A 25336-nucleotide genomic window follows, 5' to 3' on the forward strand; every position below is an offset into this window, starting at 1 on the left:
CTGTTTTTTTGGAATACAGTAAGCAGTAGACCTTAGTTGCAGTCATCTGCACTACTCTATGCACACTACAAATTCCTTAGTCCATAGTCCATCTCACCAAGAGAGGGTGACTACATTCATACCAACAGTTTGATCATGAAAAACGAATCTCCAGTGTAGGCAGGTTCTGCATTACTGTACCAGGGTTAATGTTTAGTTAATACAGGTTAACCGGGGATGGCAGTGTGTCAACCTGGGTTGAGTCAATTTCCATAGTGGGGTATATAGGAAAGAGGAAGTGGTTCCCCCAGGGCTCTTCTATGGGGGTTGCAGGAAGTCCACATATGCAACAATGTAGTTACTGCAAAAGCAGAGAGTGATACCTAAACTTATGAGACCTGAGCACGGGAAAAGAGGCAGGAGAGAAAGAGACTCAGCCGTTCTTTTGGGAAGTGACAAGTTACAAGTATGCCCACCACTGCCACCAGTGGCGTAACTAGCACATCTGGCACCCGGGGCTAGCACATCTGGCACCCCCCAAAAAAATGGTATGTGGCAATATAGCGGTGCCATGCCAAAACTGTGGGTGTGGTCAGATTGCATCAACAGTGTGAGGGGCTTAAAGGGCCATATGCTTTAATGACCACAAGTGACCACAAGTGAATATGTAGCAGACAGTACAAACCTCAGTACACTCATTTTAATAAAGTAAAACTGTTCTATTGCATATCCTTTACTACACACAGCTAACCTTAAAGTGATTTTAAAGTCTGTTTTTTTTTTCCTAAATAATAAAAATGTTATACTTACTTGCTCTGTTGCAGTGGTTTTGCCCAGAGCAGCTTGGATCCTCCTCTTGTCGGGTCCCTCGCCTACATCCCTGGCCCCTCCCTCTTTCTGGGTGCCCCCACAGCAAGCAGCTTGCTATGAAGCACCCAAGCAGGCGTGTGTCCATTCATACACGTAGCCATGGCTTAACTCCGCTCCCTCCATCTTTTGATTGGCTCACTTGCTGTGATTGATCGCTTCTCGGCCTTTTGGCTAAGATCAAGTGCAGTTTCGGCTCACTTGTATCGAAGTTGAAAGGTGCCCGGGGTACCCGACAGTCGGCCTTGGGGGGAGCGTCCCTTTTTCGGAAGGGCCCCCCCTTGCTGCTATTGGCTGAAGGCTTAGTCCCCGGGCAACGAGAGGCGATCGCCCTTCTGAAGGCGTTTTTCTTTAGGCGGTTGGCGGAACTGTGGGGGTCTCCTTTTGGGGGGCCCCCATAGGAAGGCGGTCGTTCCTGAAGGCGGCTGGTGCATTTGGTGCACCAAAATGGCGGGTCGTGGAATTCGTGACTCGCTACGGTTCCTTGTGAAGCCGGGATTTACAGACGTGACACTGAGGACGGTGGTCGTGGACCTTTTGACGGGTGTTCTTGGCCTAAGGGTAAGCGACATATTATGTCTACAGGATTTCCCTAACCAGAAACTTTATGATGTTACCTTCTATTCGACCGAGGTTTGCTGGAATACCTACGAGCAGTTCAAGATAATTGAAGACAGTGAAGTTGGAAGAAAATTTGTAGTACAGCCGCTCTTTATGCAGGAAGAAAAAGTGATAACAGTACATCTCTACAATCCTTTTGCGGACATCAACCTGGTAAGGGCCTTTTTGAGTAGTTATTGTGATAACCTGAGAGGTGGTGACAAGATCTTTAATAACTTTCAAATTTGGTCAGGGAAGTACCGCTTTTTCGGTACTTTCAAAAATGATTCAAGCTGTGTGGGAGGAGTCAGAAGGCCTCCCGCTGTTTTCACAATTGGAGGAGAAAGGGGTTTTCTTTTATACCCTGGACAGCCCCGATACTGCAGAAAATGCATGATGTACGGTCATGTCAGTGGTGAGTGCGACCAGGAACTTAAATGCCGATTCTGTGGGAAGGGAGGACATGCGGCTCGAGACTGTAAGGAGGGGAGAGTATGTGACATATGTCACAAACCAGGACATATGGCTAAACAATGCGGGTCTTACCAAGCTGCCAGGAAGGAATGGCTATCCAGCGTCTTATCTCAAGGGAAAGAGAAGAGAGAAGGTAGGCAGCGGAGGCCACAAGAGGGTGCGGGAGGGAATTCTAGGGGGGACTCTGCTGATGCACAAGCAGACCCGTCTGGAGTTCCACCTAAAAAGCACCCGGCCAGTGATGTTGCGCCCAAGGAGCAGGCAAGTGATGCAGAGGGGTCTGTGGGCACAACCACTGCTACTGTTTCTCAAGTGGCAGATGGTGGTGTCAACCCCGGTTCTGCAGATGCTTTGCAGGGTGAAGATGGTGGTCCCCCTGGTGGAATGGAAGAGGAAGGGGAAGGAGGTGGACAGGCCGGTACTCCCCATATGGTAGTGCAAGTTGATCCAGGACTGGGTGCTATTAATGTGGATGTGAGACGGAGGTCATCATCTTTTCTGGGAAGTTTGTCTGACAGTGATTCAGAAGAAGAAGAAGAGGAGATGGAGAGTGACGATAGTATAGAATGTGGTCAGAGGATGGAGGGTTCTTCCACACCTGAGTTGCTGGACAATACCGGTAGTAAAAGGGCCAGGTCGGACAGGCCCTTGTCTGGAGGGGTGGAAGGTGAAGGGGTAATGCCTGAATATGGGGGTTCCGAGGAGGAATCCGCCAGCTCTCCGGTTCCTCGGAGGATGTTGAGAAGCCAGCCAGGAGTGAGTGAGACAGAGAATAGAATGGATTTTTAAAGGCTTTATTATGGCTGTATCCCTTTTTCTGTTGATAATGGCTCTAACAATAGGGTCTATTAATGTTCGTAGTATCGTGGCTAAAGACAGAAGAGTGGCTGTGTTTGATGAAGTTAGTAAATATAACTTGGATGTGGTGTGTCTTCAAGAATGTGGAATAACAAGTGATCCATCAGCAGAGTGGTCTTGGGGTCCGTCTGTGTGGGCACCAGCGTGTGTGTCTAGGAGTGAGGGGGTTGGTGTGGTGGTTAATAATGCAAATGTTAAGATCGTGTCACATGAAATTATTATCCCTGGGCGCTTGCAGATAGTGACCTTGGACTTTTTGGGAACAGGTGTGAGGGTGATGAATGTTTATGCTCCTGCAGAGAAAAAAGAAAGGGTTAAGTTTTTGGAAATATTAAAAATACACTTACCTGGGAGAATGCCAACTGTCCTGGTGGGTGACTTTAATTGTGTCAGGAGACGTGAAGACCGACGAGGGGCCAGTGGAGATGGAGGGTTGGACGTTACATCCCGAATCTTAAACGAGATTGTGGAGGACTTCAGTATGCATGATGTAGCTGTGGAGGTAGAAAAAGGAGACCTTAGTCATACTTACCATTCTGATAGGGGCACTGTGTCATCGCGGATAGATTTTATTTTCTTATCACGTTTTTTGAAGTGTCAAACTTACCAGGTTATCCCTTTGGTTTTTTCTGACCATTCTTTGATTTATGGATCTGTTAATTTGGAGGTGGAGGTGGAATTCGGAAGAGGTACATGGAAGCTCAATCTTTTGCTTTTAGAAGATGAGGAGGTTGGTGGGCGTTTTGTTTCCTTTTTCAGATTCCTAGAAGATAAGAAAGACAGTTTTAAGGATCTGCTGGAGTGGTGGGAGTGGGTTAAGAAACAGGTGGCCTGCTTTTTCAGGAAGGTGGGGGTAGAAAAGGCAAGAGAGAAAAGGGAGGTAGGGAGGAGATTGATTGAAAGAACGCATTTTCTTTACAAATGTAAAAACCTAGGTTTAGAGGTGGAGGAGGAATTAAAGGATGTGCAGGAGGAGAGGAGGAAGTGGTTTAAAGAGAAAGGGAAACGTATCATCTTCAGTGCTAAGGTACAGAATATGGAAGAAGATGAGAAATGCTCCAGATTCTTTTTCAAAAAGGCCTTCAGTCCTAAGAAGATGATGAGGAAAATGTTGGATGGCCAGGAGGAAGTGGAGGGGAGCAGAATGAGAGACAGCGTGAGGACCTTCTATCAGAATCTGTACGGTGGAGAAGATGGTGCTACCATGAAAGAAGTAAAAGATTATTGTAACATTTTACAAGGAAGTCTGGAGAAGGATGAAGGCGGTTTTTTGTCGGATGTGGTTGGGGAGGTGGAAGTGGAGGAAACGATCAAAGGAATGGCAAGGAATAAGACCCCTGGTGGAGATGGCATCCCCGTAGAGTTCTACCTAAAGTTTTGGCCGTTGATTAAAACGCATTTAGTTGAAGTATTGAGGTATTGCATGAGGTCGGGGAGGCTGGCTACTTCCATGAAGGAGGGAGTGATTGTGCTACTATATAAGAAAGGGGATGCAAGGGACATAAAGAACTGGAGGCCGATAACCCTCTTGAATCTAGATTACAAGATTCTTGCCAAAATTCTGGCTAACAGGATGAAGGAAGTGATCGGGAAGGTGATTGGCGATTGGCAGGTGTGCGCAATCCCAGGAAGAAGGATCGCTGACAACCTAGTACTATTAAGAGATCTAGCCTATTATGCTCAGTGCAACAACTTACCTCTGGCAGTAGCCGGTTTTGATCTTGAAAAAGCCTATGATAGGGTTTCCCACAAGTTTATGTTTTATGTTCTTGAAAAACTGGGTTTTCCAAAATTTTAAGATGGTCAGAAGTCTTTATACAGGTGCATGCAGTAGGGTCCTAATCAATGGGATCCTGTCGGAACCTTTGGAAGTGAAATCTGGGGTAAGACAGGGGTGTCCTCTGTCCCCTGCCCTGTTTATTTGCATCATGGAGCCTCTCCTTCAGCAAGTTCAACAAGATAAGGCTTTTGAGGGATTTTTTGTCCCAGGTGGAGATGGGTGTAAATTGAAGTCACTCTGTTACATGGACGATGTAACCTTTTTGTGCAGATCTCAAAGGGATCTGTCTAGGGCAGAGCTACAGTTGCAATTGTTCGGGAGTGTCGCAGGAATGCGAGTGAATTGGGGTAAAAGTGCGGTTTGCACTTTAAGCGGTCTAGTTGAGATCCCTTCAGGCAAGATTAAAAAAGTGGACACAATAGAGGTACTGGGAATACATTTCCAGAGGAATCTGCAGAACCAGGAAAATGCTGTAAAATGTGTAGGGAAACTGACAAAAAAACTTGACTTCTGGAAACTCCGAAAATTGTCTTTGACAGGCAAGACACTGATTGCAAAGGCAGTTTGTCTGCCTTTGTTACTTTATTTTGGCTTAATTTTTCCTTTTAATAAGAGGTGGCTACAAAAAATTGAGAAGCTTTTGTTTATGTTTTTTTGGGGTGCAAAAATGGAGCGGGTGGCAAGGACTACGGTAACAAAAGAGATGAAGTTGGGAGGTTATAATTTCCCTAATATTGAGTCCTTTATGGGGATGCATTCCTGGTTATTGCATTATAAGGCCTTTTCAAGTGGAGGGAAAACTATGAGTTTCATGCGATACTTAATGGGATGGTTTGTTGTGCGCTGGGGTTGGGGAAAACGGGACCTCACCAAACCGGTGGCTCTTGTCCCCCCTCCCTATTATGTCAAACTTAAGGTTTGGTTCGATAAGAACTGTATAGGTAACTTGGGTGTTGGTGCTGTGGTGAAGAAAAATTTAGTTAGATGGTTAAAGAAAGATGAGATAATTTCAAATATTGCTGACCTCAGACCAAAACAGGTGGAGGAGTGCTGGAGGAATCTTGAAATAGAAGGGGTGACCAACAAACAGAAAGAAATCGTATGGATGAGTTTTCATGAATGTTTGCTGACAATGGATTTTTTAAAGATTCGAGACTTGGTAAGAGATGAAAGATGTGTAAGGGAAGGATGTGGAGGGATTGAAAGAGTCAGACATGTTTTTTTGGATTGTCCTTTTGTGAAAAGACTTTGGGGGAGGTTGGTTGATTTGGTAAAGAATGTGGTGGGTGGAAGGGAAATCACACCTGAATTATGTCTGTATGGTTTGGTGGGTGGAGGGCCTGATGTAAGGAGGAGAGGATGGATCTTGTCAGCAATTGTAAAAGAGGTAGTCTGGGAAGCAAGGTGCGGATATAGGAAGGGAAGCTTCGTACTGTCTGAGGAAGATTGTGCAGAATGGGTGTTGAGTAAATTGTATTGTGTGTTATTATTTGATCGGAAGAGGTTGGGTGTGGAGGAGGCAGATGTTTTCTGGAATTTTGGGCGGTGGAGGTTGGGGTAGGAGTTTCCTTTTTAAAAGTCCTTTTAAAGTGTTTTTATAATAAGAGTGATTTTTGTTTATACTTACCTGGATGATGTAAGGAACGTTGCTCGATCTCTCGAGAGTTGATTGAAGGAGTTCAGAGTTTTACGATTCATGCTGACGGGAAAAAAAAAAAAAGAAAAAAAAAAAAAAAAAAAAAAAAAAATCTGTTCTTATCAGTTGCCAGAGGAGGCGATGTTGGCCCGACCAATAGTGGGAAGGGCGCATGCAAATCCGATGGCGTAATTGGACCTGGACAGACGGTTGAGGGAAAGTCATCACCTGTTGCCCATGGGGGCTTCAGTGGGCCTACCCAACCAGTCTAGAAAGGACCTCCTGGTGAGGATGGGTGCTGCACATGGGTCTGGCCGGAGGGTCGGGTCCCTGGCCTTCTGGCCTGGATTGTGGTAGCTCTAGCTACGGACAGTTTTTTGGGAGAGAACGCTTACTACCCCTTTGAGGGGGGGGGGAGTGGCTAGTATCTCCCGAATGTAATTAGGTAGGAGTGATGGGAGCGACGGTGGAGCCTGATGGTAAAGGGCTCTCACCAAGCTTCTGGATCTCCACACCTTTCTGCCTGTGGTGGGGGCTGCTGTGGTCTGGGCTGTGGGCTGGGGTTGAACTTGAAAGCCTATGGAGTAGTGCCCCTGGAGTGGCAGGCCAGGGGTGCCATAGAATCACTGTGTGTGGCAGACACTTTGATTTTGGGCACCAAGGTCACTGCACCATAACACGCTTTTTAAGCACCTGCCTCTTGGGCCGGGCCTTTTGGCTAGGACCAGAGGAATTTTTTATTCCTGGCCGGAGGGCCTGGTCATTGTGTTACACAATGGCCACTTCTTCTCACTCTCCTCCACTATCCCTTTCCCCCACTTTTTATTTATTTTAAACCTATGTAGTCTGGTCACGTCTTGTTTATGTCACGTTTGTCTCACTGTGTGACGAGTAAGGATGCGGGTCCTCGAGCCAGCCCTGAAAGTCTTGGGAAGGGGTGGACATGGCCTTTTGGCTTAGTTCGCCCTCTCTCATGGGGTCTCCCTTCGGGGGAGCCTCACCTAGTACTTGGGTGGGTCCTGTTTCGGCAGGCCCTCCAGAGAACGGGGTCTGTCTGGTTTCGGCCAGATAGACCATTGTAAGTACCTTTGTCCCCGCAGGAGCCTAACGCCCCGGGGGATCAGGGAATTGGCACGTCTGTGTACCCGTGGCACTTTTTTGTGAGCACTCTTTATGTGTGTGCACATTTTTTATGCACCGGGTGAAGTTTTTGGGGTGTGTTTTGCACGCCATAGGCTTTCAAAAAAAAAAAAAAACTTGCTGTGATTGATTGACAACAGGGTGAGCCAATGGCTCCCCCTGCTGCCAAAAGCCAATCAGGAGTGCGTGTCCCAGACAGCCAAGGCTCTCATGGACATCACTGGATTGAGAGAGGGCTCAGGTAAGTATTAGGTGGGGGTGGGGGGTCTGCTGCACATATAAGGTTTTTTACCTTCAAGCATAGAATGCATGAAGAGTACAAATCTTATGCCTTTACAACCACTTTAGCAAAGAATGTGCTGTACTTAGAATGCAGTTGTCAGGAGTAAGAAATGTAAAACACATTTAGGGGAATTTATTAAAATTGAACTTCAGCTTGTTCAGCTTTAAAAATGAAAGCTATGAGCTGATTGGTTGCCATACACAGCTGCTCCAAACTCTGTCTGCTCAAGTTTTGATAAATTCCCCTAGGGCAGTGGTTCTCAACTCCTGTCCTCAGGACCCACCAACAGGCCAGATTTTAAGTATTACCTTGGGGAGATGCAGACTAGAATACTGCAATCACTGAGCAGTAAAGTATATCACCTGTGATGTATTTCAGTTATCTTGCAAACCTGGCCTGTTGGTGCGTCCCGAGGAGTTCCACTGCCCTAAGGGCTTATTCAAACAGGCGCTGAGACAGGTCCTGTATGCTGTGCCACTTTTTGCACTGCTGTGATCAACAGGAGAAATACAACCAAACAGGCTTTGACTGTACTTGTCCTTTAATAAATCTATCACCTGACCTGTCTCTCTGGTTCTGTTTGGCATTACTTGCAACAATTGCTAAATGTCCCTATTTATTTTGTGAAACCCTCCAGGGCCCAGGCAGGCTCTTCCTCAGCTCAGGCTTTAAATCCAGGCTCTTTCTCCCTGAAGCTGGAAGATACTTTAGGCACCCTTTTTCCTAGTCCATAGGGCCTCCACAATCCCCCTCTCATAGTCCAGGGCCTCCAGACACCTGCTGCCCTAGTCCAGGGTCTCCAGACAACCCCTCTCCTAATCTAGGACCTCCAGGCATTCCCTCACCTAATCCAGTACCCCCCTCCCCGATCCAGGGGCCTTTGCCACACCAACCACCATTTCCAAGTCAATGGCCTCCTCTGCACCCACCCCCCTAGTCCAGGGCCTCCTCTGCTCTCCTCTCCTAGTCCAAGGCCTCCTCTACAGCCCACTCCAAGCTCAGAGCCTCCTCCGCACCCTACTCTCCGAATCCAGGTCCTTTACCACATCAACCCCACTTTTCAGGTCCAGGACCTCCTCTACACTCCTAGTTCAGGGCCTCCAGTGTACTCCCCTCCTAGTCCAGGGCCTTCTCTGCACCCCTCCCAGTCCAGAGCCTCCTCTACACACACCCCTCAGCCCTTTTTTGAAGCCTCAGCTTCTCTGGGATGCCTCACGCAGAAAAGACATAGGCTGTTAGGGCACAGGGCAGGACTAGAAGGGAGACCTCACAGCACTCCGCCGGGGGTGCCTCTGCTCTAGGATGTCACTGCCGCTGGTTCAAGTGTAATGAACAGGTAGCGCCCGCTGCAAAGTTTGCCAAGTACAGGAGAATCAAATAGGAGTGAGACCACACAGGCGCACTAGCACTGAATCACCCCACTCCTCCCGCCCAGCTGTCCTATAGAAAAGCATTCAAGAGCAATGCCGCAGCTACTGTTTCTTAGCAACATAGCAACAGTAGCTGGAGTGTCACTCTGTGAATGCATTTCTATAGGGTGGGCGGGTATGCCTTTCTATAGGGTGGGCGATTTTCCGGTATTTGGCAAACTATGCAGTGGGCGCTGCCTGTCCATTACACTTAATTGGGCGGCAGTGACACCCTTAGAGCAGCAGTTCCCAGTGTAGGTGGGGGTGGCACCCCTGGCGGCGCCCCCCTAGATGCGTCAACCGGGACAGGCACCTCCCTGCCCCCTATAGTTTCAGCCCTGACTGCCACAGTTCATGCAATGTTCCTGGTGTTTATGACAATATTTTCATTCTGGGATGAATCCTGACGAGGTGGTCTACTCAGTTGTCATAAGGGGCCATAATTCACACTTCAACTAAACAAATATAAAACTAAGTTGGTCGGCATGCAGCTTCGGTGTTGCTGACAAATCAGATTACAGCAACAAAAAAAAGGGGGGCATTTGAAGGAGGCTGAGAGCCATAGAAGGTGTTTTTTGGGGTTAAGAACACACACCTGAGTAGAGTTTTTTTAAACCAGATTTTAATGTCACTTTAGTGCTAGTGGATGTCCCAGATTCAGAGCAGTTGTAGCTCAATGCACTTTCTTGGAAGTGATACACGTTATCCCAGCAGGGTATTTTTTTTAAAAGTCCTTCAAAAATGTTGTGCTTGAAAGCTGAAATCGCCGTTTGAAGCTGATAAATTAATTAAACCAGCCATTATTATTGTGCACACTAGGCAGGAATTATTCAATGCAAACAGCACCTTCTCATTTGTAAACTATGTTCTCAAAAATCATTTTTTAGTGAAGATTAATGGAATGCTTGTTGTTGCTGATAAGAGGCTGAATAGATGCAAAGCTTTGTTTTCCCTCATCCTGCCATAATTATGTTTTGATTGCAGAATTATGTTGTTGAAACGACGCTGTTACCTAAATGAATTAACACTCTATCCTGCAATGATATTGTTTTAAGTAATTATTTTTAAATCGATGGAAAGATGAATGTCTGGATTTGTGTTTTGCTTTGGAGTGCCTTGCGAAGTTTTTCTATTTCCTTTCACAGACTACTGATAAATTTAATTAAAGATGGTAGATAATTAATTTGCTTTACAGGCTTTCACTTTTACTGCCTGTGCATTGCAGATATCAATTTCAATTTGCACAGTAGTATTAGAAATAATATATAATATGGGATGCTTGTTTTCTTTCATGTCTTTTCTGTTTTATTTCTGCTTTGAGTGGATTTAGTTTTACTTCTTTACCGTTTGACACACAGAAAAATTAAGTGTGGGTCTCACCTATGGCACCGGGGCTAGATGTTTTGTGTACAGAGGTGTAATGAAGGGAAAACTGCTTTCAAAGCACTATAGCTTTTAAAATTAGCCAAGGGTATTAAAATAAAATAAAACATATAAACATTGCTAAGTTTGCATTCGCACTGTCTGCATCTGCACTATAACTGCAGATCGAGAATATGGAAGCCTTTTATTCAACATATCTGTTAAATTCAATGTCTTCAGCGCCAGATGACGTAAATGACCTTTGTGCTGCACTGCAGTCATATAATCAATGGAGATCACATACCTCTAAAAGCAAGCTGCCCCTGCATACATTAAAGCAGAGCTTCACCCAAAATGGGACGTTGCGCTTTTCCACCTTTTTCCACCTCCTCTGCCATCTTTTGACCATTTTGGGGGTGTGGGTACCTGGTTTTGACAGGTATTCACTCCCACTTCCGATTGGATCTCTTTGGCAGAAGCAAAAGTTTACTCCCCCCCCCCCCCCCCTTTGCCCGCAGCCATCTGGACACATCACAGGTCCCAGAAAGCTGCAAGACCATTCACAAAGCACAGAACAGCTTGCGTATGCACAGTTGGAAGCTGGCTGTGAAGCCGCAATGAATCACAGCCAGCTTCCCTTAGTAAACATGACGACACTGGGAACCCAAAGAACGGTGATGAACCAGCCTAGTTAAGGACAGCACTGGATCCCTGGACAATTAAGTGTCCTTTTATTAAAAGTCAGCAGCTAGAATATTTGTAGCTGTCGACTATTAATTGTTTTTTTTTTTTTTGGGGGGGGGGGGGGGGGCACTGAAGATCCTCTTTTTGTAAAGTTGAATGGATATAAAAGACACAGTTTAATGGAGCTCCGTATCATTAATGCATCAATAAATGTTTTTTTTTTTTTTAATACAAATAGTGTAAGTACCTAAATTTGACCTGGTATCGGCCTCTTTTAGTCCTCTACAGTGGGGCTTGCGTGTGAGAGGAAAAAGCAGCACAAGAAACCAATCAGTTCATGTGCTGGCAAGAGGCATGCTGATAAGAAGAGAAAGCCAAACGACAGAGAGATGAGCTCATCACTGTGCTGCTTCTCCTTTTATTGCCCAAACACAGGCTGGGGCGAGTCCAGAATGGCCTGGGGTTAAGGGAAGTGGGTTCAATAATGCTAGCCATCAGAAATCTAGAAACTGAAAAAGTACTGCAGAGAAATCTTTGAATTAACCACTTGCCGACCGCTGCATGGCGATGTACGTCCAATATGGCTAGCTGCCATAACCCCGGTATCCCCATTTTCATGCGGCGGTCCGCTTTCTGATAAAAGTGGTCCCTGCGGCGGGACCGCGAGATCACTTTTACCTGTGGTGGGAGAGGGGCCCCCCCCCGCCACGATCCGGTGCCCTCCGCCGCTTACCGGAGCCGTCGGTAGCGGCGGAGGCGATCGCGTCTGTCCTATAGCTGTTCCTGGAAACGAGTGAGGCTAAGATGGCGCCCACTCGTCTCCATGACACTGCTGGGCAGAAGCGACATCAAAACGTCACTTCCGCCCACGCCTCTTAAAGGCATATTTTTTTCAATATAATTTTTTAAAATGACTTTATTTTTTTTTTTATTGGATTTTAGTGTAAATATGAGATCTGAGGTCTTTTTGACCCCAGATCTCATATTCAAGAGGTCCTGTCATGCTTTTTTCTATTACAAGGGATGTTTACATTCCCTGTAATAGGAATAAAAGTGACACAATTTATTTTTTTTAAAAAAACAGTGTATAAATAAATAAAATAATGTAAAATAAATAATAAAAATAAAAACAAAAATTTTTACAAACCCCCCGTCCCGACGAGCTCGCGCGCAGAAGCGAACGCATACGCGAGTAGAGCCCGCATATAAAAACGGTGGTCAAACCACACATGTGAGGTATCGCCGCGACCGGTAGAGCGAGAGCAATAATTCTAGCCCTAGACCTCCTCTGTAACGCAAAACATGCAACCTGTAGAATTTTTTAAACGTCGCCTATGGAGATTTTTGAGGGTAAAAGTTTGACGCCATTCCACGAGCGGCGCAATTTTGAAGTGTGACATGTTGGGTATCAATTTACTTGGCATAACATTATATTTCACAATATAAAAAAAAATTGGGCTAACTTTACTGTTGTCTTATTTTTTTATTCAAAAAAGTGAATTTTTTCCAAAAAAAGTGCGCTTATAAGACCGCTGCGCAAATACAGTGCAAAAAAAAGTATTGCAACTACTGCCATTTTATTCTCTAGGGTGTTAGAAAAAAAAAAAAATATATATATATATATATATATAATGTTTGGGGGTTCTAAGTAATTTTCTAGCAAAAAAACCTGTTTTAAACATGTAAACACCTAAAATCCAAAACGAAGCTGGACTTAAGTGGTTAAGGATGAATAATGCAGGTGGTTTGTTGTTGTGCTACTCATTTTTATCTTGTTATTTTTGGCTGGAGTTCTGCTGCCCCATGGAATTCAAGACATGCAGTGTTAAGCAGTAGAATACACATCTAAAGGGATCCCTGAAGCCTTCCTTAAGCTGGCCATACATGGATCCATCTATGGGCACCCTGATTGTATACAAATGGACCTATCGGTTGACTTGCGTACAACCAGCCTGTCCGTTTTTTCCCAAACACTTAGTGTCACCGGGTGTAGCCGGTGTTCTGACATATAGTGTCCTCCTATCAGATAGTGTCCGCCCCGTACTGCGCAGGCGCAGCGCCTGCGCAGTACGGAGCAGCAGGAGATGCCGAAAATGTCCGAAGTTGATCAGCTGACCATCAGCTGTACACGGCGCTCGGGCACCTGTTAGCGATGGCTGTGTAAGAGGGCCCCTCGCGGGCTCGCTTCGCTCGCCACGCTTCGGGCACGGCCTCGCTGCACTCGGCAACTATTTATTCTAACTCTATGTCCACTTGGATAGTAGGGAATGATCCTGGACATAGGGTAAGAATAAATGCGCAGGCGCCGTGTACAGCTGACGATCAGCTGTTGAACTTCGGAGACTTTCGGCGTCTCGTTTGTCCTCCGTACTGCGCCTGTGCAGTACAGGGCGGACACTTCTGGATAGGGGACTGTATTCGACAAGACACCGGCACCGCTGATCATTGTATTCTGCCAGCAGAGAAGGCTCCCTGCTGACAGAACACAATAGCACTGCGGGAGGAATACCCCCATTAACACTGACTGTGTTGATGAGGTAATCAAGCTAATTTCACCCATGGTGGAAGGAAAGAAAATTGCATAATCTATGGCCTGCCTTATACTTTCTCCTGGTCTGAAGACATTTGTCCCTCTCTGCTGTAGATACATTTATGTAGAGGCTGCTTCCTTCTAGCAGCTTGTGTTCTCTAGTGATTACAAGAGTGCACTGCAGTATATAAATAATTATTTATTTTACCTTCTGGCACTGAAATTATTAAATAAAGCAGGTTTATAAAGCAGATGATCTCTTTGTTCTCAGTTCCTATAGATACAAACAGGCTTAATGTAAATCTTTACCCTGGCATGCAAAGACGGCTCCTAAAGAACGGGAAAATAAAAAGGCAAAGGGTTATATTTTTAAAGTTGCTAGGTTTGCAAAATTAGAAGTCCTTCGTAATTAAAATACCCATCAAAAATATTACACTTGCTAACTTCCATACTATGGAGACAATTATATTTTATAAAAGTAATATCTAAATTGAGACATCCAACATGTAAATGATTGCTTTAAGTCACAATTTGCTCTGTATTGAACTGTTTATGTACGGCATTATATGTTTTTTTATGTTTACCCATTTTACTTTTTAGAGGATAGCGGCAATAAAGCAAGCACTGAATTCGCACAATATCACATTTTTCCTGAGAGGTGGATTTTGGGTTTTAGTGACATTAAGCGATTCTGTTTTAGGTAATGTCTCATGTCTTTTATCATTCTTCAATATAATGACCATTTTTTTTTAACATGCATTTAATATTTGTAATGACAGAAAATATAAATGTATTTAAAGTGTAACTAAAGGCAATTTTCTTTTCTTTTTTTTAAAGTTTTGGATAGAGCGGAGAGGAACTAGAACACCTGTCAGTTTTTATTGCTGTCTGTGTCACCATTAGGGAAATTCACCCTCTGCATTTGTCCTATTTACTGTTATAATAGAAAATTAAAGTAAAATAAAATCCCAGGTTTTTGGGTTCTGGTGAACCTGGTAACACACTGGGATTCCCTCACTTTGGAGGGATTTCCTGTCACGTCCTGTTTCGGCTATTGGACAGGAAGTGAAGTGAAATTTCCCCAAACAGCTAAATGGCCCAATTGAATACACATAAGGTAGCTATTGTGTACTTACCAAATATAAGGTAGTATCTATGTCCATTAGGGTTGAGCCCGATGTTCGCCTGTTCGCCGAACAGCGAACAATATGCGGTGTTCGCAGCAAATTCGAAAGCTGCCAGAACACCGTTAAAGTCTATGGGACACTATAATGAAAAATCAAAAGTGCCAATTTTAAAGGCTTATATGCAAGTTATTGTCATAAAAAGTGTTTGGGGACCCGGGTCCTGCCCCAGGGGACATGTATCACTGCAAGTTTTTTTTTTTTTAAACGGCCGTTTTTTCCAGGAGCAGTGATTTTTTTAATGCTTAAAGTGAAACAATAGAAATGAAATATTCCTTTAAATATCATGCCTGGGGGGTGTCTATAGTATGCCTGTAAAGTGGCGCATTTTTCATGTGTTTAGAACAGTACCACGCCGCCCGCAGACCCCCACAACCACCGGGCAAGGGTTGTGGGGATGAGGCCCTTGTCCCCATCAACATGGGGACAAGGTGCTTTGGGGGCTACCCCAAAGCACCCTCCCCATGTTGAGGGCATGTGGCCTGGTATGGTTCAGGAGGGGAGGGGGGCGCTCTCTCACCCCCCTCTTTTCCTGCAGCCTGCCAGGTTGCATGCTCAGATAAGGGTCTGGTATGGATTTTGCGGGGGGACCCCTATGCCATTTTTTTTTTTAAATTGGCGCAGGGTTCCCCTTAATTTCCATATCAGACCCGAAGGGCCTGGTATGGATTTTAGGAGGACCCCATGCAATTTTTTTTTTAATCTTGGTTCGGGGTTCCCCTTAATATTCATACCAGACTCAAAGGGCCTTGGTAATGGACTGGGGGGGATCCTATGCTCTTTTTTTCAGTGGGTTTTATCTATATTGCCGAGACCCGACAATTCATTACAGCCGCGATCAGTTTTAAATGACTTTATTTCCTTTATAAATGTCATTTTGCTGTGGTATTGTTCTAAACACGGGGAAAATGCGCCACTTTACAGGCATACTATAGAAACCCCCTAGGCATGATACTTAAAGGAATATTTCATTTTTATTGTTTCACTTTAAGCATTAAAAAAAATCACTGCTCCCGAAAAAACTTCCATTTTAAAAAATTTTTTTTGCATTGATATATGTCCCCAGGGGCAGGACCCGGGTCCCCAAACACTTTTTATGACAATAATTTGCATATAAGCCTTTAAAATTAGCACTTTTGATTTGTCATGTTAGTGTCCCATAGACTTTAACGGTATTCGCATGTTCTGCCAATTTTTTTGCCTATTCGCATGTTCTGCTGCTAACCGAACAGGAGGGTGTTCGGCTCATCCCTAATGTCCATTCAGTTATGAGAATTACACGTTTCCCACACAGGACAGGAGACCTGATTTTCCTTTGCTGCAAAAAAACAACACTTACAGGTCTTGTCCCTTCTCCAGTCTGCGACTGAAAAGTGAGACGAGAAGCAGCAGATTATATGGGCTCATACCCTATCACTCTGCTCTGTCTTCCTATCAGTATGGTCCTTGTTAGCACATGAGCACTGCAGCACAACTGAATGGCCCCTTGTGCTGGTTCCGCATCTCCCAGTCTGAGATCTGCTGTAAAGGGATCACAAGAGGCTGATATCAGATTAAACTCAAGTATTTACACTGCTTGCATTAAAAAAAAATGTATTAATGAATACCAAGCTGCAATAGTTTGTGTCTTTTGTATCTGCCTGGAGTTCAGCTTTAATCCCCAGTATGCTTACTGTACAATTGTGAAGCTATTCATTATGATTTCAGATGTGCATGAGTCAATCTATATGCTCATTAACAGGATTTCTTAGATTTCAAAGGACTGCTGACATGACAGGAAGTCCTTTTCTTTTGTTTGACTCTTTGGAAAGGACACAAGATCCCAGGGAAGCAAAAGTTGATTGGGAAGTCTTCTGTTTATCATTGTATTTCATTTCCTAATGGTGCAAGCCTTCAGTGATATAAATTAAACATTTAAAACTGAATAAGCCAGAAAGGTAATTGGAACTATGCTAAAGTCTTGCAAGTCTTGACTTACTAAACAGTGGTAGCACATATCATATATTTTATCCATCAGATCAAGCAGGTCTGGCTAAACATTAGTACTTGCTAAACTTCATAAGAGTAGAGTACCAACAGTGGCGGCCAGTCCATAAGGGGCGCAGGGGCACCTCCCACTTAATCCATGCGCCCGGCCTCTAATCTAAATGCAGGGTGCCGGACGCATGGATTCCAATGGGGGTTTTTCTTTTTTTTAAAAAAGATGATTAGACTTGGAGGCTCCAATTGGCTTCAAAAAAGGGTGGACTGGGGGCGCAGAGCATTGCTTGCGCCCTGAGTCCACCCAGTTGTGTGACAATGGAAAATTAATATTCACTATTGGAAAACAGGTGTGTAGACACTGCAACCTTCCTACATAAAAGCTCCGCCTGGTGCTCAGACCTTGCTGCTCCTGACACCTCCAACATACCAGAATAAGGAAAGGGATGGTCGGTACTCGGACTGACATCCAAAATGGTATTTCTTTGTTAAATACATGTGCAAAGCTGTAAAACAGCCTATGCATTTAGTCATGGCTAAGGACTAACATCCGAAATGCGTAGGCCCTTTTACAGCTTTGTACATGTATTTATTAAATAATTCCTATAATATTTCCTTAATATTCACTATTGCCCTCCTGATTCTCCTCCGGGTCAATCAGGAATGGGGTCCTGAGATCCAATTGGCCAGGGAGTCTTAGGACCCACGTCCTGTTCGGCCAGGAGGAGATGGCGGCCCCAGAGTGAGGGAAAAGCCATAATAGGAACTATGTGTGCAGCAGGGACGGCTCACCCGCAGCCGCATCCAGCACTCCCCGGCTCGGGCAGTGGAGGGAGGAGGAGGGGAGATCAGAATGTCATCCTGGCCAGGACCTGTCACTTGCCTCCTATGGTAAGAAGGCCTCTGATCACTGACTTCCCATTTGTCCGTCTCCTGCCGGTGGGGGTGTGTGTGCGTGATCCCTGCCTTCCCGGTCGATTGTCTCCCACCGGGGGGGTGAGTGTTGTTGGTTTGCCACCCCCCCCAAAAAAATATTGAGTACCAGCCGCCACTGAGTACCAATAAATTCTATCAATACTGCTGATGTCCTGTAATATTATAGGGCCATGCTGGACTTAGTCCTTTTTTCTATGATTTATTTAGTTGAAAAAAAGCACCCAGGACATTCTGGCCCAGCACACAAGACATGCGGGTAGGTGTCTGCCTAATTGGATGGTCAGCAAGCATACTGGCTCCTTACTATGCTAATAGATAATTACTTAAAGTGTTACTAAACCCAGGACCATGCATTCACTATATCTGGTCTCCCACAGTACACAAGTGGAAATGCAATTATTTTAGTAAAGTATAGTAAAGTACCGTATTTATCGGCGTATAACACGCGCCAGCGTATAACACGCACCCCAAGTTTAGGAGGGAATTTTAAGGAAAAAAACTTTTAGGAGGAAAGTTTAAAGTGGTGTTCCGGCCGAAATTATACTTTTTAAATAAAAATACCCCTATAATACACAAGCTTAATGTATTCTAGTAAGTATAGTCTGTAAACTAAGGTCTGTTTTGTTAGTTTATAGCATTAGTTTGTTATGTTATAAACTTACAGCAGGCCGTGGCCATCTTAAGTATGGGCATCTGAGGCCAGACTGTATTTCTTCCTGGATCTCATCCTTGCAGATCTCGCACATGCTCAGTGCAGCACAAGCAGTGTAATAGGTTTCAGGTCAGGTTTCCATAGCAACGGCAGTTTCAGAGGAAGTTGCCAACCCCTTCCCAGAAGGCATTGCAAACAGGAAATGGTGCGATGGCCCGTGGCCAGGGAGGAGGAAGTAAAAAATGAACACAGCAGATATACAGTAGGTGCTAAAAAAAAAAAAATATATATATATATATATCCAATTTGTTTACAGTGCACAGTTTAGTGAGGGATGCTGAAGAGTTGTAAAAGTGGGTGGAACTCCACTTTAAGGAAAAAAAATTACATTTAAATGCCCATCAATGCATCCTTATCAGTGTCCATCTGCAGCCTTCCCCAGTATCTTTGCAGCCTTGTGTCATTATTGCAGCCTTCCCTGTGTCAATGCAGCATGTGTCTTTGCAGCCTTGTGTCTTTTAAAATGGGCGCCGATCGGAGGAGAGGGACGAGCACTGCCGAGATACACACTTCGACTAGACTTGGCTCTGCTCACAGTCAGGGGCGGGACTGCGAGAGGAGAGAAGTGAGCGCCGCCGACCTACACAAAGCCGAGTGTACTTCGGCTAGACTCAGCTCTGCTCACAGCCAGGGGCAGGACTGCGAGAGGAGCCGAGTCCAGCCAAAGTACACTCGGCTTTGTGTATATTGGTGGCGCTAGCTTCTCTCCTCTCGCAATCAGTGGAAATGGGTGGGACTGCGAGAGGAGCCGAGTCCAGCCGAAGTACACTCGGCTTTGTGTATGTCGGCTCCGCTCGCCCCTCTCCTCACAATCAGTGGAGATCGGCGGGGATCGGCGTATAACACACCCATGATTTTCCCCTGATTTTAAGGGGAAAAAAGTGTGTGTTATACGCCGATAAATACGGTATATAGCAATCTTGTGACTTCTATCAGTGCCTGGTTAAAACTTATAGGAGGAGTTTTCATACTGCACTTGCTGTCCTATCAGGATGCAGGACCCCTGACCCTCTGCCTGGAAAGTGCTGATCACATGCACTCTCCCAAGAAAAAAAAATATCTCTAGCAATACACACCAAACATAAACAGGTGCAGCCTGACTCCAGCAACTCTGTCTTATCTGGACATTTTTTTGGGGGCAATGCAAGAAGGGGATGATCTGTGCATACAGGATAAAATAGCCTTTTACACAATGCTGAGGATTAACCCCTTAGGTTTTACGACGAGTATAACCAGCATGCCTTACTGCATATACAGACTGATTTTACTGTTGTGGGTTTAGCAACACTTTAAGGAAGCATTGTAATAACTCCCTTCTACACTGATACTAGCCCATATCTCCAGCAGCATTGTACTAGTAACCCAAGAGGAAATGGCCCAAAAACTGCATACGTTTCCCCCACTCAGAAACACCAGCCTCATGCTAAAGGAGAGAAGTGGGAGTTCTTGGGGTAGTCAAACCACTAGAGGCAGGTCAATTGTCCACCCCCACCCTGGTAGGAGATGGTTTGTTGTCTACCTCCTGATCCTACTGGCAAGTTATTTTTCACTTTTGATGAACTGTTGTGGATTGATATCAATGCAAGTAATCAAAAGAAAAGAAACTCCAAACCCCTTGGATAGGGTAGGGAGAGGTTAGACCCTTTGTCAGTCAGGAAGAAAATAAAAAACCCAAGAAGAGTTTTTCTACTTCCTTACTATGTCTAATAAAAATAAATACACGTACACATTAATAAAAAAAAATATTCATTATTGGTACAGAAAATTGCCTGTAAAAAAAACCACTGTGCATTTATCAAGTAAAGAGTATTTTAACTAACTGTGGACATGAATGGCTTTGCTTTTTTGTTGCTGATCAAGACTATTGTGTATGCCTATATTTATTATGAAGCCTATGGACATTTATGTGTAGTAGTAGAGATGTCAGTCCTCATCACTACCACTAGTTTGCCTGCATATGTGTATATAATCAGCGTGTTCTCTTTACAGACTCTCGGGTCATTGGAGGAACTGGAGGGTATTGGGCTATAGTTGTCATCTTCTCAATATTCATCGTAGCGGTTGGTGCCTTTATCCTATATAAGTTCAAAAGGCAAGTCCAGAACAGATTCTGCAATAAAAATTACATTAAAAACAGTTGTTTTTGTTATAGTTTAAAAATGATTGATGTCCATGACCTCTTATATCATCAGCTTCAATCAATGACACAGATGAGCTCAATAATCTAATCTGTGTCTTGCTCTACTGTGCTGTACATTTATGAATAGTAAAGACCAATTATATTAGCTAGTTTAACAGGGATTCATCCTTATTTATATATTAAGTTTGGAAGTAAACAATATTTTGTAATTTACACTTCTGCGGGCAATAGTTGTTAAGGTCGAGCCTGGTATTCCAGTGTTCTTGTTGTGGCAAGAATAGAAAACTGAATAGCTTGACCTCAGATTCTGATTTCTTTTCTTAGATAGCCCAGCATGCACACTACACATTGAAGCTTAGTAGCATCCTGTATTAAAAGCTATCTGTAAGATGTTAAAGGAATTATTAATGAAAATGTATAGAAATTAAACATTTAGAAATATTAGTAGTAAAATACTTTTAAAAATAATGTTTTGGAAAAGTGAAATATTTTGCACAATTGTTGTCACAATAAGCAGGTATATCCTATTGCACACTTTACACTTTGAAGCAAATTTAAATAGAAAAAAACAAAACGGTGTATTATAAATTCTCTACATGGCTTAATGTGCATTCAACATCGAAGAAAGTGGCCATCAGCAAATTCACCATTTATAGAACTACCGTAAATCCAAACCTATAGCCAGTCTGTCCACTTTCAGGAACTGGACAATTGGACATGTTTGTGTTTGTGAATTGTATCACTAACCTTTGTATGTGAAGCACCTAGTATCATAAAGGTATCATAAGGTATCATAAAGCAATGAGTGAGAGATTTATTGAAACATTACAAGGTTAAGAACTGGGCACTTTCTGGACATTTTGTACTTTGCTTTCTGAACAGTATTTATTTTAAAGAGTCATATTTATTGCACAAGACTTTAACCCTGTTATGTAATTTTAAAAATAAGCAAAGTGCAGACTGTGGGGTTGATTTACTAAAACTGGCTAGTGTAAAATCTGGTGAAACTGTGCATAGTAGCCAATCCGCTTCTAACTTCAGCTTGTTCAATTAAGCTTTGACAATAAAACCTGGAAGCTGATTGGTTTCTTTGCAGAGCTGCACCAGATTTTGCGCTCTCCAGGTTTAGTATATCAACCCCTGTGTTTCAAAAACGTAATGGCTTCGAACTTAGGTGAGTATAGAGGGTAGGCACTGTCCAAACTGAATTGTATTATTAAGGATTTTTGTGTATTTTAAAATACAACATTAAAGAGGGTGTGAAATGTGAAAGTTGTGCCCAAAAAAGACAAGTAGAGGATAAATGACTTAACTCAAGAAACACCGCGCTTGCTCTATCAAAGCAGCTCACACACAAAATAAGGAGATTTTGTAAACCGTATGTGTATAAATAGTATAGCGCTAATATTAAATCACAAAAAAATAATAAATAAAAGTCACAAAAAGCATAGTGTCCAATTCGTGCCACCACAAACTTAGGGAGTGGTGCCAAGAAGGATTTAGATAAATATCTATTCGCCTGAAAGAAATCTGGAGACCAGTGAAGGATCAGATTCTAATGGTAGTGTCTATGCACCCCATAGCTAAATTAAAAGAAGCAGTAAGCAAAGAAGGGACAAGGAAAATGTACATATAACTATTTGGTTCACAACACCATATATTCTAGATAGTACTGGAATGTCCGTAAGTGTCTGTTTATGTAGAAACTGAAGATTATAAAAATCCAAAGTAGATGATGATGTCTCTACGTCACATAAGTTGAAAGAAGATGGTGTATAATGGTGGAGGCTTACCGGAACCGTTGGACTCACAGAGACATATATCCCTTGAGTCAGAAATGCTTGTGTTGCCACCTGGGCAGTGGAATGAAGTGTCACGCTGGACCAATATGGAATCCGGATACTGTATCCAAGGCTCCCAACAGATTTCTTTCTTGTATGATCAAATTCAGTAGTGGCTCATGGAAAGTAAAAAAGGGGCCACATAGTGTAATACCGTTTAAGAGAAATAAAATTTATTGTGGTAAAAAACGTACATGTTCCATGGTAAAAAAGCGCTTAAAATAGACTTAATGGCAGGCAGTGGAGTCTCCCGACGCGTTTCGTCTCATTAGACTTCCCCCAGAGGAAGTCTAATGAGACGAAACGCGTCGGGAGACTCCACTGCCTGCCATTAAGTCTATTTTAAGCGTTTTTTTACCATGGAACATGTAAGTTTTTTACCACAATAAATTTTATTTCTCTTAAACGGTATTACACTATGTGGCCCCTTTTTTACTTTCCATGAGCCACTACTGAATTTGATCATACAAGAAAGAAATCTGTTGGGAGCCTTGGATACAGTATCCGGATTCCATATTGGTCCAGCGTGACACTTCATTCCACTGCCCAGGTGGCAACACAAGCATTTCTGACTCAAGGGATATATGTCTCTGTGAGTCCAACGGTTCCGGTAAGCCTCCACCATTATACACCATCTTCTTTCAACTTATGTGACGTAGAGACATCATCATCTACTTTGGATTTTTATAATCTTCAGTTTCTACATAAACAGACACTTACGGACATTCCAGTACTATCTAGAATATATGGTGTTGTGAACCAAATAGTTATATGTACATTTTCCTTGTCCCTTCTTTGCTTACTGCTTCTTTTAATTTAGCTATGGGGTGCATAGACACTACCATTAGAATCTGATCCTTCACTGGTCTCCAGATTTCTTTCAGGCGAATAGATATTTATCTAAATCCTTCTTGGCACCACTCCCTAAGTTTGTGGTGGCACGAATTGGACACTATGCTTTTTGTGACTTTTATTTATTATTTTTTTGTGATTTAATATTAGCGCTACACTATTTATACACAGAGGATAAATGACTAGTCACTAGTATTGCCTGTTGTCTCCCTGCAGCGGGTCTTTTTCCCATCAGTGACTTATTCTGTACTGTTTCTCTGTGTAGAGGCTTTCATTTTGGTAGAGGCACAGGGCTTTATTTTTAAGGAAATTATCAAACAACAGCAGGAGAAATGTGGAAATCAGAGATCTACAGAAAGAATGCAGCAGAAGCAGGGAGATTCTTTCACTACAGGTCCTCAGACACAGCTTCCACTCCAGCAAAGAGAACAGTGAGCAGCAGAGTAGTGAGATCACCAAATCTTGCTTCATATATTGTGAATCTAGCAGTCATAAGCAGCAGTGCCTTAGATATCATACTACAGATGGCTGTAGGTACAGGAAGTGCAGTGCTATTTTTAGGGCAAATTGAACACAAAAGGTAGATTTTTCAGGGTACAGCTCCAAGTTGACATGTGGCACTAGTAGTCACACTTGAAGGGTAAACTTTGTCTTTGTGCCCAACACAGGAAAATGCCCGGCAGGAATGTCTATGCTCAAATGCACAATGAGAAGGAGCAGGAGATGACAAGTCCTGTGAACCACAGCGAGGACACACAGAACATCATCCAAGGAGAAGAGTTCATTGATGATGACTTGGACACTCAAACACTAGGAAACGCAAGAGGTAACCGAATGATGAATTTGTTACTTCCCAACAGGTCTATTGTTTATGACCAAAAGGTCAATACAGTGCCACCGTAAAGAAAGGACTTTGCACTCCACAGCAGCAAATTAACTGACTGACATTAATTTCACAAGCCACTGTTAGCTCTTGGTTGCCTGCGTTTGGCCACTGAAGTCCTGGGTTCATTTCTTCAAGGGGCACTATGTAGTGCAGGTCCATATGTCATTATGCTCTGGTTTCCTCTAATTTTGCTCATAATGTATTTGCTTCCATTCAGTTTCATAGCAATAGAATGTGTGTTTGGCAAGAGCAATAGATTGTAAGCTCCTCTGGAACAGGGACTAATGTTAAAGCCTCTTACTTCACTGTAATAAGCTGCAGCATGCTAGCAGTATATCAGTATATGAAATAAGTACATTTTGTACAAAATGGTAAGCTTTTAGAAGGTGCCAATTACCATTCTGTTCACACACCATTGTATACATCTAGTACGTAAGATACCAGAGGTAACCCAATGGGTAACCTAATATACTTCATTAAAAGGTTACCATTATCAATAACAATGATATTTACATGTTACATAGACTTGGCTTTAATGATAATAAAGCAATGTTTTAGCTGCACAGTTACTACTGTTTTCTGTGCCCTCTTGCTATATATTAAGGGAATGTGTGAGAGTGAAAATATAGGAGCTGCATTGGAGTAATAAATGTTCAGGTTCTAGGACTGTCATCCCGATTCTATAGCTTCACTGTTTAGTTAGTGTACATGTCCCTGTGCCTGCCATATTCACCAGTCTGGTTCAAACTATGGTACAGTAGCTTCAGTGCCTAGAATCCAGAGCTGGCAATGATCCTTACTTTAGCCTAAACCCTTAAGCTAACCCTATCACTAAGGCCCCTTTCACACTGGGGCGGTTTGCAGGCGTTATTGCGCTAAAAATAGCGCCTGCAAACCAACCTAAAACTGCCGCTGCTGTTTCTCCAGTGTGAAAGCCCGAGGGCTTTCACATTGAAGCGGTGCGCTGGCAGGAGAGCCCATTGAAATCAATTGAAACCGGAGCTATGCGAGCGGTTTTAACCCTTTTTCGGCCGCCAGCAGGGGTTAAAACCGCACCACTAGCGGCCGAATACCGCCGCTAAAACGACGGTATAGAGGCGCTAAAAATAGCGCCATTTTACCGCCGACGCCCCCAGTGTGAAAGGGACCTTAGATTGGTCAGTGGGAGGAATGCCCTCTTACATTTAACTAAAAAGTTAATTG

General features: G+C 43.6%; 1 protein-coding gene across 2 annotated transcripts in view; it reads left to right on the top strand.

The window, feature by feature from the left end:
- The window catches only part of SORCS2 (sortilin related VPS10 domain containing receptor 2), a 1340427-nt gene that overhangs the window by 1288795 nt on the left and 26296 nt on the right, over positions 1–25336 (top strand). For both annotated transcript variants that reach the window (XM_073610686.1, XM_073610693.1), the window contains exons 24-26: positions 14203–14302; positions 20404–20506; positions 23916–24073. In XM_073610686.1, the coding sequence (XP_073466787.1) occupies positions 14203–14302; positions 20404–20506; positions 23916–24073 (361 nt within the window). The remainder of the gene's footprint in view (positions 1–14202; positions 14303–20403; positions 20507–23915; positions 24074–25336) is intronic.

This window comes from Aquarana catesbeiana, linkage group LG01 (assembly GCF_042186555.1).
Source record: "Aquarana catesbeiana isolate 2022-GZ linkage group LG01, ASM4218655v1, whole genome shotgun sequence".
NCBI classification, from domain to species: Eukaryota; Metazoa; Chordata; class Amphibia; order Anura; family Ranidae; genus Aquarana; species Aquarana catesbeiana.